We start from the raw sequence: 13,663 nt of genomic DNA on the forward strand, positions 1-13,663 counted from the left end.
CAAAATAAGCTTTGACTCTTGAGAATGAGTTACATGCTTCCCTGAACAAAAACAATTTGTAAATTCAATGTGGCTAGCCTTTAGGGAAATAGTTTTTATTGACTCTGAAGAGCACCACGTGAACTTTGTCCTTATGCTATTGTACGTGTTCGTTTGTTGTTTCTTCGACACTGATATTTGAACAATTCCTTCTGTTTTCTTACTTATGCTGAAGTTGAATTACCTGAGTTGAAGACGTCGATAAAATGACCGATATTTCAGCTACAGGTAGGAAATATGTTAATTCTGATGATTGTTAACAATATTGATCGGAAGATACATGGTTTACATCGACAAAATGTTTGACTTTCAATTCGCTTCTTGTCGCTAATCTACTTTAATAACGTAACGTTAATAGAACCTCAGAGACGGTCTTCAGTTGACAAAAAGACATTACTCGAAATTAATGCAAGAACATGGATCAGCAGCAACTGAAGCACTGATAAGCTAAATCATTACGCACGAACAATTGCAACTCATTATAATTTGTCTTTCCTTCAAATCGGTTACATTCTTGAGAAATTTTACATTTTAAGGTCATTCCATTGAAGTAGAACCTGCACTGAGATTTTTGTGAAACTTTGCTTATTGATTGTTTATATTATAGGAACTTGAATTTTGAAATAAAAATGAGGGGTCCCCATGTTCATTTAGGAGGAACAGCATCTTGTTTTATACCCATATAAATTCTCATCATAGCACCATGATTGTAGTCACGATTGCTTGCTAAATTCATGTTTCCGACGATTGCTTTTTGTTCTACACTGAGAATTGGTTCATATTTATTTTACACAAAGAAATTTATTACTCAATTCAAAACAACGGAAAAAAATGATAGGTCACCTTACTCGTTTGCGAGAAAATGACGATTTACCTCTATGGCGAGGTCCAGCTGTAAAGAAAAAGCCGCCATTTTTTAATGCGCGCGCGCTAATCACGCGTGAAATTATGCGCAGTAGGGATGCGCAGTGTAATACTGGGGAATAACCTTAAGGTGGCGCCCTATAGTTTTACGATCACACGCGCGCTGAGGATGAAAGCTCAAGTAATCTGCGCGCGCTCGAAGGAAAACGTCAGTGTTTTTGGATATTTTCTGACGTCAACATGAGCATTTTCTCGCGTTTCCTTCGGTAAAATTCCGTAAAATTTGGCAGATTGGTAGTAAATATTTTACTTTAGTAGGAGCTCGTTTTTCAGGGAAATCTAGAAGACCAGATTTTTTGCAGCGGTAAAAGACATAAATTTGAAAATATCGAAAAAACTGCCTTTTCAAACCCTACTTTTTTCGTGTTTAAAATTCGTATCCCGCTGGAAGCGATGTGTTGTAAAAATTTTGGAATATTTCACCGAAGCAAATTCAAGAAAATCACAAATAAAGCCACACAAACAGTAAAAAACACATTTGTTTGGGCATTTATAATTCAAGACCAAAGCCCAAAATTTTAACAAAGATGATAGCGAAACACTATTTAGTCATTTGTTATCACATGTAATAAGTTGGAAAGGACTGGGTGTGAAAGCGAATGCAAAAACAGCATTCAAAACATAACACTTGCGCGCGCAACGCCATAAATGATTACCCTATGGAGCCACCTTAAATACATCCGAACTGTTCAATTTTGAGTTGTCACCTGCGCGCCTTTCAACCTGATTCGTTTTAATCACAGCTGCACTACAAATGAAAGCTGGCGATGTTAACACTCTTGGGAGGGGGGAGGGGACAGTGTACTCTATGGTTCTTAAATATCCAATTCTATTTCTTAAAGTTTATACTTAATTTAGTTTAAACTATTATCTTTAGTTTTACTTTCATGACTGTAAAGCGATATAGAGCTTTGTGTATACTCGCTATATAAGTGAAGTCATTGTATTATTGCATTGCATTGTATTTCAAAACAATATATTGGTTTTTCATGCCCTTCTGCAGGCCTGACTTCGAGAATCTGTCTCTTCCTCTAGTCCTATTTCAGACTATAATGCTCTAACTGGAGCCCTGTTTGAGGATAAAATTCTTCCCAAACTCCACCGCTTAGCTACCTTGTTTGTACCAGCATAACATTTAGATAAAAGTTTCCCCCCCCCCCCTTCCCTCCCCTACTATCATTCCCAGCATTCTCCGATAGCAAGGCTTTGGGTTCAACTGTTCAAAATAACATTTGTAAGTTGACTTCAGGCGGAACAAATTGAAAAAAGCCACAAATAGCTTATATACAACTGAACAACTGTGATTGCTCTTACACTGCTCTTATTTGCATCTTCCGTTACTCGAAATGTTGGCGTCTAAATATTGATTTGCAAAATTAATTATCCTCTCGAACTGCACAAAGAAACTGGATATTACCTGAACCTGGGATAGTTTGGGTAAAAAATGTTCACATAATTCACTGGCAATTCACATAATTCACTGGCGTTTTAATAAACTCAATAGAATTTTACGCAGCGGTGAAGCAAAAGAAAATATATCTACGCGAAAAACAACCGTGTTCAAATATTACGTACATGGTACGGTGTCTCTGGGCCAATCACAAACCTTGTTTTATCAGCTTGATATACATGTTACACATATTGGCTTTCCACTTTTTCTTTACTAAGTACCGCGCTAAAGAAACGCACAGGTGGGTGAAACCATGTAAAGTGAAGTTGTAGTGAACTGATGGAAGTCATTGCAAATTTCTGTAGGCAAGATTTCTTCTAGCCAAGTACAGCGGAGTGGCGGGGTTTGTGTTTTTTTTTAGACTTAAAGTTTCCTTTCCTCAATTATCATCCAACCAGGTCTTTCGACTTTGAATGCAAACTGAAATATTTTCAAATATAACAAACAAGCAATCTATATATTTTCATCATTAGAATTGAACTACATCATATAATTATGCAAGTCCCGAGCACAGGATTCTATGAGCCTTATTTACGGAGTTGAGTGAGGCTTGACGAAAAAAACAGCCGTTCAGAGGAAGGGTTATAGGTTGTGCCCTCGTGGGCACAAGCAAAATATTTGCATATTTATGATAGTTTGAAAATGTAACTGGCTTGTATGGAATTTAATTAGAACTGATACTTTCTGCCGATTAATAATATCGAAACCACGAAATGAAGTTCACGGCGTGAACTGTATCTTCTGTTGTTTCCATCGTTACGTTGTGTTCAGCTCGGCTATCGTGTGGTATGTAGATAGAAGCAGCTTCTACATCATTCCAAGTGGCCAGGTATATTGCTCCAAATTAAACTACTCCAAATTACCTAGAAACACATCGTGGTTTCGTATCGTGGTTTCGATATAAGTTATTGGCAGAAAGTCTCAGTTCTAAATTCCAAAATTTCAAACTATTATCTATATAAAGTCCAGATGTTGTGCTTGGGCTTCCCATGGTACACTTAGCCTAACATCAACACAGTTAATTGGAATACTTGGTTTAACACTCGGTTGGTTTCCTAACATTAGTCTGCTGCACAGACAGTATACACCACCACCGCCGGACAATAGGAACTACAGTTTTTCGAGTGACACGTCCAGCTGCTTTACAGACTAGACTACATGGGACTAATTTAATTCTGTTTATTTCCAAGAAATAGCTGATTAAGATCTCGTCCACACTACGTCGGAGAAATTTGAAAACGGCGTTTTCACTCTAAAAACGAATCGAATGTTTTCCGTTCACACTACGTCAGAGAAATTTGAAAACGCCACGTTCACCGGTCATTTTGGATTTGTGTTTGAAAAAAACTCGGGCAGGGAAATCACAGGATTATCGTGACGCACCTACGTTTTCAAAATGTTTTCCGTCCACATTAAAACGTAGAGCCGGCGTTTTCAAATTCCTCTGGCGGGTTTGAAGAGCGTTTTAGAAAAGCTCCGATTTCGTAACGGATTAGTGTGGACGGTAGGCCTAACCGGAGAAATAAAGCTGTGTTTTCAAGTTTCTCCAGCGCATTGTAGGAGGGGCCTAACTGACAGCGTTATCTTAGCTTCTCATACGCCACCATTCTAACCTTATTTCCGGACTTTGTTAAACCCACATCACATTTCACAAGTAAATGTTTAAGCCCCGGCCAAACAATCGCAACATATCAACACAACATATCGCGACACTGTTGGCCCAGCATTTGCAAGCTCCGGCCAAACGATCGGAACATTTCAGCATAACGTATCGCAACATTGTTGGCCACAATATGTTGAACGCGTTTGGCCACCCTGTTGCGACGGGTTGCGACATGTTGGGTATTGAAAATCGAACTAGAGCGCATGCCCGGGTGCAACACACAAGAACCTGGTCAAAACACGTCAGCGTCATGCAACATCCACAAATGTTGCATGAAAAATTTGACCAGTTTCAAATTTGAAAGAACAACACCCAACATGTCGCAACACGTCGCAACACATTGCAATGGAGTGGCCAAACGCGCGCAGCATGTTGCGCCCAACAATGTTGCGATATGTTCCGTTGAAATGTTGCGATCGTTTGGCCGGGACTTAATGTTTTATACTGCTTTCACTCAGCAAGTGATCGGAAATATTGGTATCAATGTTTGACGAGCGCAGTGTCGCTGGTAGATTTTTGTATTTTCGTACCATTACAATGCAATTTTACGAAAATATCAATTCAGATTGGTTACTAAGAGCATTTACGTCATCTTGGCTACATGTCGACATTGCCCTTCGCAATTGGCCTTGACAAAATAATCGTATTATGCTGTTTTGTTTAACTACACAGGATGACAAAAGATTGTTTTTACTCGTAGCCTCAACAGCGAGAAAAGCAAACAGATATTTCAAACGTTTGTTTGACTTTGCGGATTAATGTCATGCATGTTCTTTGTGTCGCGGTTGTTACAAGTAGCTGCACGTTCATGCTTCAGACAATGCAAACGTTTATAACTATTACTTTGCTGATTAATCTCTGTGATATTGGGATCTGAAGTATTGTTTACGACAGGAGAAATCGGTGGAAGAAATAAAAAAAAGTAGCTAGCAAAACATTCTGCTGTTATCTTCTCGCTCTAGCATGCCTGTCCAATAACTACGTGACAATTTTAGAGGGCCATATTGAAAATATTAATTTGTAGCAATTTAATTTAAGGCTTATATTAGGGGATTTTCAAGGGTAAAAGATTCGAAGGTACGGAAGCTGTTGTTTTCACGCATCTGATCGCTCTGTATAAATTAAATTTGGACTTCCCAAGTAGTAGCTTGTTTTCTTTTTTATTTAGATCGAACTGAGTCTGATAGTCCGTACAGAAACAAACAAACGGCTGAGATTTCACCTAAATATTAAGACTGTTTCTCCCTCACCATTGCTTATTCAACAAATTACATGCAAGTAGCACTAGCTTGGATCTACGACTTTCTGTTTGTCGATTTTATTTCTCCAAACGAGTTGTGATTTGATAGCTAAATTTAAGCAGGAAGGCATAAGATTGTTTTTTCTCACAGCCTCAACAGCAAGAAAAGCAAACAGACATTTCATAATTTTATTTGACCGTTTGCAGGTTTATGTCATGTGTGTTTTTTGTATGTTGTTACATGCTTGTGACAATGCAAACGAGAAACAGGAACGTGGGAAAACTGGAAATGCGTCATCCCTAACCGAGTTTGTGCCTTATATGTTTTGACACTACAAAGAATTACAATATTGAAATTTGTCCCCACGTCACTAAAACCTAAGTACTAAGTAGAAGCTTAGGGACTTGGTCACGTTATTTTCAGAGATTCCTCCACGGTTTGCATGATAAAAAGGGAAGGTTCAACAAATCTCGTACAAATTTAACCCACTTGGCCGAAAGTACGAAGCCGTGTCAAGTCCATAGCAAAACAACTGGCTATTTAGCTTTCGTGTAGTATTCTCGGAAGTTGTTCACCGCCCTCCCCACGTACTAACCACGGGCGATGATGACCAAAGCTCTTAAAATATTGACATAATATGAGAGGACTAAGGTAACACTCATTCCTACTGTTAAGGACGTATACGAAAATCCCAACGTAGATGTCTTAGATGTTTACGTGACCGTAAGATCTATTCAGAGCCTGCTGCACAATATCCGGCGTCAACTGAAATAATTCCACCAAGTTATATTCAACCATCCAACATGAGTTTTCGCAACTTCCCGAAACTTTTTGTCGACAAGCTGACTCGGTCGTTATTCCCTCGTCGGAGCAGAACTTGGTTCAATGTTTTAAAAGGTAAGTCGGCTGGAAATATTTAAGAAATCGATATTCCTTCATCATGATTGATCACTCACTCAGAGCTTCAAAGGAAAACTAAAAATTTTAAGGAAAACGACCACTTTTTTAAGTTTAAAAGACATGTTTCGACAGAACTTCTGTCATCTTCAGTTGAATGAATGATTACAAAGCAAGTTGAATAATAAGTAGGCAAAAATGCTAATTAAGACAAATAGTAACAACAGAACGTAAAAAGGTGTAAATTAAAAGGATAATTTTAGATTTACATGGTGTAATTGGCGATTGAGGCAAGGTAGTTCTTTTTGAATATGGATAGCCTCCTTTATCTTGAGTTGAAAACTGGTAGTGGCGTGATCTAAAATATGAAAGCAGTCTATTGAACACAATGAGCGACAACGTTCAGAATTCTGAAGATGTTTGAAGATGTGAGAGGCCCTATCAACGGCTAAGTGCTCACGTACGCGTGTGGAAAAATGTCGGGAGGTTTCGCCGACATAACAGGCATTACAGCCCGCACATGTAAACTTATAAACTACACGTGAACGAAGCCCGCCGGGGATAGGGTCTTTCACACCAAAAAGGTTACCTATCTTAAAGGAAGAAAAAACTAATTTGATGTCTAAATCATTACAATAGCGCTTGATTAAGTGTCGAATCTTCTTCTGAGTGATGACAGAAAAATGGCCTATGTACGGCAGCTTAAAGTAAAACGTGGGCGAGGTGGTAAGGGGGTAGCTCCGGGGACAATGATTGCTATGGGCCCCAGTGATGTAACGGTTAACCACTTTTTCAATTAAATGGGCAGGGAAAAGGTTCTTTTTGAGAATTTCAGTAAGCTTGGTTATATCCTCGTGTAACCCCAACCAAGTGTTGTTGATCTTGTAGGCCCTGTCAACAAGAGTCCTAATGAGACCTACTTTGTATGAGTACGAGGTGAAGCTAAAATAATTAGTGAATAACCCAGTAAAGGTTTTCTTACGGTAAACCCTAGTTAGGAAGGAATTAGTGTCACTATTATCAATAAGAACATCTAGAAAGGGTTATTTGCGATTAAGTTCTTTTTCCATAGTAAACCTTATGTTGGGGTGCCTAGAGTTAATGTAGTCAAAAAATATAACAGCATCGTGCTCCGAGTGAAATAAACAAAAAGTATCGTCAACATACCTACGATAAAATAAAATTTTAGAGCATTGAAAATTTTCCAACCATAGTTTTTCATGATGTCCCATAAAAAGATTGGCTAATACGGGAGCAAGGGGAGACCCCATGGCCACACCGTCAATTTGGTCATAGAAAGAACCGTTAAATAAGAAATGGGTAAAAAAGTAATTTAACGCAGCATACAGCGGGTACTCGGTTACGTTCAGCTTTGTTTTCCTCTATTTCAGTAGTGAGCGATTTATGATTTCTCTTAGAACTGACCTCTGGTTTATTCAGAGACCCATAAACACGGCAATAAATTTAGGTTTCGCACGGTTACGAAATACCGCTGTTCTCCCATTAGTAACAATATAATTTCTAAACTCTCTTTACCATGGTCATAACAAAGTCAAAGAAGCACCGATTTAGAATATTGGAGCAGATCTTGTCGCAAAAATTTCGGTTCTGATTTCGTCGCTAAAAGGTAGACTTTCCACAAGTCGACCTTTCTTTTCCATCGAGCAAAGCGAGAGAGCTATCTTCAAGCAAAGAAGCCGCGAGCGTGAGCGACGTACGGAAGAATTATTGGAAAGGACTTTTAGAAAGTCTACTTAAGGTGATATGGTACCCTCAATATGGACCAAAAAGTTTGTTTAAGTATGGTTAAGAAAGATCAATTGTGTGCTATTGCACTCAAGAAGAGAAATTAAATTTCTAGAGTTTTACTCAAAATGGTTGCTATGGAAACCAGCCACAGCCTTTTGAAGAGTGTTTTATAGTATTGACGCCAACACTTCCTGCTCTTTTACAAAACAAGAATTGACTGTCAAATAAGCATATCATGTAAGTTTCTGTTTTGTTCTGTGATATGAACCTAAGTTTTGACAGTTAACTCTTATTTTCAGTGCTTTTCACAGCTTTATTTGGAAATAACCTTACTTTTTACCACACCCAGTGGACAAATCATTTCCTGTCACGTGACATACCTTAAAATGTTACGATTTTGTTGGTTTATATCATCACGACACTATTGGTCTTTGATGAGCCCAAGTTTCAGAAATTCTACTTAAAAACCTTGCAAAGTAGAAATGTTGGCGCGAAGTCAGTCGGTAGAAAAGTAAACTTTTGAGAAAAATGCACTTCAAGTTTCTTACAGGAAGTATTAAGCATTTAACGAGCCACAAATAGTCGGGGGGGTGCAGATTGGATCTCGGGGGAGGGGTGCAATGGTTGTTCTATTTTGTAAAAAGTTACCGCAGTTGTGGGAAATATTCCTTGTTATAAGGGAAATGAATGAGCCTGTGATGGCAATTCGAGGCAAAGCTTTTCACAAATAATTATACCAATCGAGTTGTGCATGTCTTAAAAGTTTTTTCTAAATAGTTTCGTTCGTATAAGTTAAAAATAATCTATATTTTTGGTCACGTTCTTATAGTAAACAGTCGTTGCTATGGCCGTTGCCACGTGAAAAAACTTATACCACTTTGTACTTTCCTTAAATTTCACACTCATCTGGACGGAAATTCGGCAAGATCGTTTCAAAATGTTTTTGACAAGTCCTCGAGGGTCTTAAGTCTTGTGTTTCCAAGAAATTGAATTTTTCATGAACATCGCCATATTTTAGGGTACCATACCCCCTTAAAGGGCAAGTTAGAAGTTCTAATCAAAAGCCGATAGCATTTTAGTTGGAGCTCAGCATGACCCTGCTTTCCGTTAGTTTTCCAGAAAAAGTTACGCGTAGCTTTGAAAAACTTGCCTTGATTTTCCAGATTACCCATTCGTGTTTCGTTTTAGTCTTATCCAATCTTAACCAGACTTTTTCTTACTAGTCTGGTTTACTATGGCTGTCTCTGGGATGTTTTTTTTTTCTTCCTTTAGTAAACTTCGATCGTAACTTTTACTCAAGTTATATTGTTTTGTAATTTTGAAATTACAAGACAGGACTCGAGGAGTTGCTTGCGTGGCGGACGTAAAACGTGGGTGACTTGGAGAGAGCGCGGGGATGGGAGGAGGAGGAATGGGAGAGAGTCTTCCTCTTTCCTCCTCGGCTCCCCCAACTTCGTTCCCAGGGTCTCTCTTCCCTCCCCTTGGGAACGAGGTTGCACCTCACCTATCCCGTCTTCGTTTATGCCTGAGAAACATCGGAGAAGTAATCATAACCGACTGCTGTGATCGACTGCTGTGATGGCGCTCGTTTTTTTTTTTTTCTTTTTTTTCGCATTTACACGACAATCTAATTCTCCGACTGCTGTTCATCTAAATAATAACTCCTGGTGTTTTCTCATAGAGCTGAGACCACACTGAACAAAACAAAGATATTTTCAAAATATCTGGTGATCTGGATCAGGATCAGCGATCCAAGATCACTCGGATCATGGTGCATCGAAGGAACCGATGAATCCACTCTGGTCACGGATTCATCGGTTCCTTTCATGAACTATGATCCGAGTGATCTTGGATCACTGATCCTGATCTAGATCAGGTCACCCCAAAGGAACGCACCGTAACATTTCAGCCATCGATTCAATTCCTTTGGCTTTCTGTAGTCTGTCTTTCCTGGCGACGTTGACGTTTAACAATGATTCACGTTTTGCTCGCCGCTCTTAATAACAGCCACTTGCACCTCCGAGTTTACCTTTATGGTTGCTCATATGACTAACGAGAGCCTTCCAGAACTCAGCATAAAAGCCACACGCAATGATAACGAAGTGAACGCCATATCCGGCTTTGGGTCTGAATATAGAGGATTGCTTCAAACGTGCTATCTAGCTATTGGTAACCTAGCGCGGGCATCAGGGGTGAGGTTCATATCAAATGGTAAATCAAGCGTATATTAAAAAAAGTAGAGGCGATTGAGATTCATGTTTATGACTGTTCGATTACTCGCTCCCGTGGAGAACGCCACAAAAACACAACAAACGTACCAACGTGGCGTTGGACTGATAACCCCGAAAAAAACACACTTGCCTGTTGTGAATAGAATCATTTTCTTGTTCATGCATGACACTCCGGCCCCCACACTACGCAGGGAGAAATAAAAAAAGGCAGCCTTATACGGTTAGGCCTATTGTCTACACTTAATCCGTCACGAAAACGGAGCTCTTCGGAAACGCTTTTCAAACCGGAGGAATTTGAAAACGCCGGCCTTGTGTTTAGTGTGGACGTCACGATAATCATATGATTTTGCCCTGCCCAAGTTTTCGTCAAACACAAATCCAAAATGACCGGTGATTGTTGCGTTTTCAGATTTCTCCGGCGTGGTGTGGACGGAAAACCATTTGATACGTTTTCAGGGCGAAAACGCCGTTTTCAAGTTTTTTCGGCTCAGTGTCAAACTGAACCCGAGCCAAGCGAATTATCAGGTAAGACAAGAGCTTCAAGAGTTGGGCATTAATAGGATTTTAAGGTATACGAACTTGTTACTGACAGTTTTGACTTAAGAACTGTGGTAACGCCAGCAAGGCTAGTGACTGAAATAGATTCTTCAAAACAACGTGGCCTAAAGGGCGGGTAATATAAGTAATATAAACAATGTGTCGCGATCTACTGTAGTCACAAGTCACGCCATGACTCTCATACTTCTGTGAAACTGTCGCGGCAAAGCTTTTCATGATAAATAGACCAATTTCGACATATTTAAATTCAGCCTAACACAATAGACCTCAGTACGAGGCTCTGGGGAATAAACCCCACAAACTCTGTAGTTATTCCCCAGAGCCTCGTGCTGAGGTCTATTGTTTTAGGCTGAATTTTAATATGTCGAAATTGGTCTATTCCATTGTTTAATCTTCACGAGATTTTTGTGCTGACTTTTCAACGACTTAATCTATGCAAAATTATTCTTTGTGCCACTTGGAAGCTCGGTCAACGGCCACTTTTGAACTTGAGTAAGTTTGATCAGTTTCGTATTTTATTTTTGTTCTTTCATGTCGCTCTTTCACTTTTCTCTCCATGAAAGAGTTATGTATGAGGCATGCATGAGGGATACTAGTTTGCAATCCAATTTTAAAATGCCTACTGGCGCAGTTTTGTATGTTGCCGATATTTGCTGTTATCGTTCGATCGGGTATGTCCGCTTTCAGTTGTTGTGGGCTGAAATTCAGTTCAGTTCAGTTCAGTGCGACAATGTGATCTGCATTGGCTAAGGCGTCTGAAAATTTGGAACTGTTAAAAGGAAAACTTATTTTCGTATTAGATTTAATGCGTAAAAATTTTTGAGTTTCCGGCTATTAATTTCCAAGTTTGATTTATATTCAACATGTAAGAACATTAAATATGCATTGTTAAGTATGGCGATAGACAGAAATCTTATACCGACGCGTTAATGGCTGATATAAGGACAGAAAGTTCTAATCAAATTAACTCGTGCTGTTTCAAACAATGAATTTAAGTTCTTGCTCTGGTTTTCGGGAAGTAAGCCGCTGGATAATAAATCTCTTGAATTTTTCACTCCTCCTTTTGTCTTTTTGGAATTTGTTTTCTAAGACTTATTAAGATATACAGCGACACTACACGCGGAAACCGCCTTTCATGGTATACTTAAATTCTCGTTAGTTCTCTCAGTTGCTCGTTTATGTGTTGAAATCTCTGGAATCTCAACTCAGGTTGGATAAACATTAAAGGCAATTTGTACGAATGACTAAGGGATAGAGTAATGTGTACTATTTTAATGTAACAACCGCAAGAATGTATTCTTCAGTTTGTAAAGGTTGCCTATAAGAGCCAGATGTTTTCCTTTTTTTTCGCTGATGTAGAAACTGATAAGCGTTGCAAGGCCACATTTCTCACCATTAATTGCGCGTGGTCATCTCTGTTGCCACATCGTTGTGTGTTCGTGAAGCAGTGTTATGTTATGCGTTAGCTTAATTGTGTTTTGCGTGTTTCCGGTAGGGTCCAATTTTGGCTCTATAGCTCAAAGCTCTAATTCGCTTTGTTGTCTTGTGGAATTTTCCGCCGTCTACAGTCGGCTCCATGAGGTTTAAAACGGGAAATCATCGCAGACCAAAATAACTCCCCATTGAGTGCTTTCAGTCACCGCAAACGATAGTTTAAGACAACAATGTAGATTTTAAAGCTGTTATCTGCTGGATACCGCCTTTTCGTCGTCTATTTTGATGTTTTCTTAAGACAAATAACTGTTCAGCTCGAGGAGAAACAACTAGTTCTGTCTGTTGCGGAGATTGGTCTATAAATTTACGTTGTCAGTTTCCCCATTTTTATCAGTTTCACATTTGTTTGCAGTAGTTTTTGTTTGTTAGATTGCTCCTATATATCTCATGGCGGGTACGCCAAAACATTAAAAAAAATAATAATAACACGTTGTAACGAGAACTTTCTTCATATACCTGCACTTTTAAAACATTCAAGGTTTCTTTTGTCCGTACAGGTTTATCGTAACACGAGTAGTAGGTATCAATTCACTTAATTTACTGCTTACATGACATTAAAATTTGCAAAACAACTGATCCTAGACACGAATATTTTGTGTCTACCTTAAACAAATGACAGCACGTTTCGTTTTTAAGGTGCGGAGATTATATTCCCTGCACATTGAAACGTTTTAATCCATGCACCGAAACTTGAAAGCAACATTACTGTATTCTGAAATGGTTTAAGTGATAAATGTTTTAGTTTTAAAGTCATCAAAATTTCCTTTCTCAACTCAAACGAGCACAAGATGACGAACAATGTCTAATGAATGGTTTGACGCTCTTTCAGAGGCTTCATCCGGGACCTTAGCAATTTTCACTGCTGTTAGCGGCTTCATAGTCCTGTTGTTGGTACGCTTGTGGAGAAATTCGCGTTTCGCCATGGATCCACCGCCTGAGATGCAATCTGTAGAAATAGAGGTAACAAAATAACTTTGAATTATGACTCTAAGTCACTGAAATACATTAGAGGCCATTAATCTTAGAATATGGTATTCAAGGTTTCGATTCTGGCTCCAATCTTTCTCTCTTCTGTGAAGCACTTTCAGCCCGCGCTAGAAAGTCAGATTTGTGGCGCAGTAAAAATGCAATATTTTGTCGGAACTTTAGTTCACAATTGTGTAAGATTCAGGGTACGTTGTATGCGGTTTTATCAGGAGGATTAGAACACTGAGACAAAGTTGGTTCATTTTTAGAAAGATTCCCAGAATTTACGGAGTTAAATGACGTCTCCAGCAAACGGCACAGTCCGTTCTAAGCACCTGTTGTTAGAGTTTTCGAAACGGGCGATTCAAACCGCATGATTGCCAACACCACAAATCGAGGAGATTTTGACTACTATTGATTGGCCCGCATGCAATTTCTCTAAAAATTAATT

At 39.0% G+C, this 13,663-nt stretch overlaps 1 protein-coding gene across 7 annotated transcripts in view; it reads left to right on the forward strand.

The window, feature by feature from the left end:
* Positions 1 to 147: 147 nt before the first annotated feature.
* The window catches only part of LOC145495891 (long-chain-fatty-acid--CoA ligase 1-like), a 29,787-nt gene continuing 16,271 nt past the window's right edge, over positions 148 to 13,663 (forward strand). The window contains exons 1-3 of one of the 7 annotated variants that reach the window (XM_081475490.1): positions 6,196 to 6,214; positions 10,604 to 10,719; positions 13,076 to 13,206. In XM_081475490.1, coding sequence (XP_081331616.1) covers positions 13,168 to 13,206 — 39 coding nt within the window. In that variant the 5' untranslated portion in view covers positions 6,196 to 6,214; positions 10,604 to 10,719; positions 13,076 to 13,167. The other 6 variants (XM_081475487.1, XM_081475485.1, XM_081475484.1 and 3 more) reach the window with 6 other exon arrangements.

This window comes from Orbicella franksi, chromosome 8, assembly GCF_964199315.1.
Source record: "Orbicella franksi chromosome 8, jaOrbFran1.1, whole genome shotgun sequence".
NCBI classification, from domain to species: domain Eukaryota; kingdom Metazoa; phylum Cnidaria; class Anthozoa; order Scleractinia; family Merulinidae; genus Orbicella; species Orbicella franksi.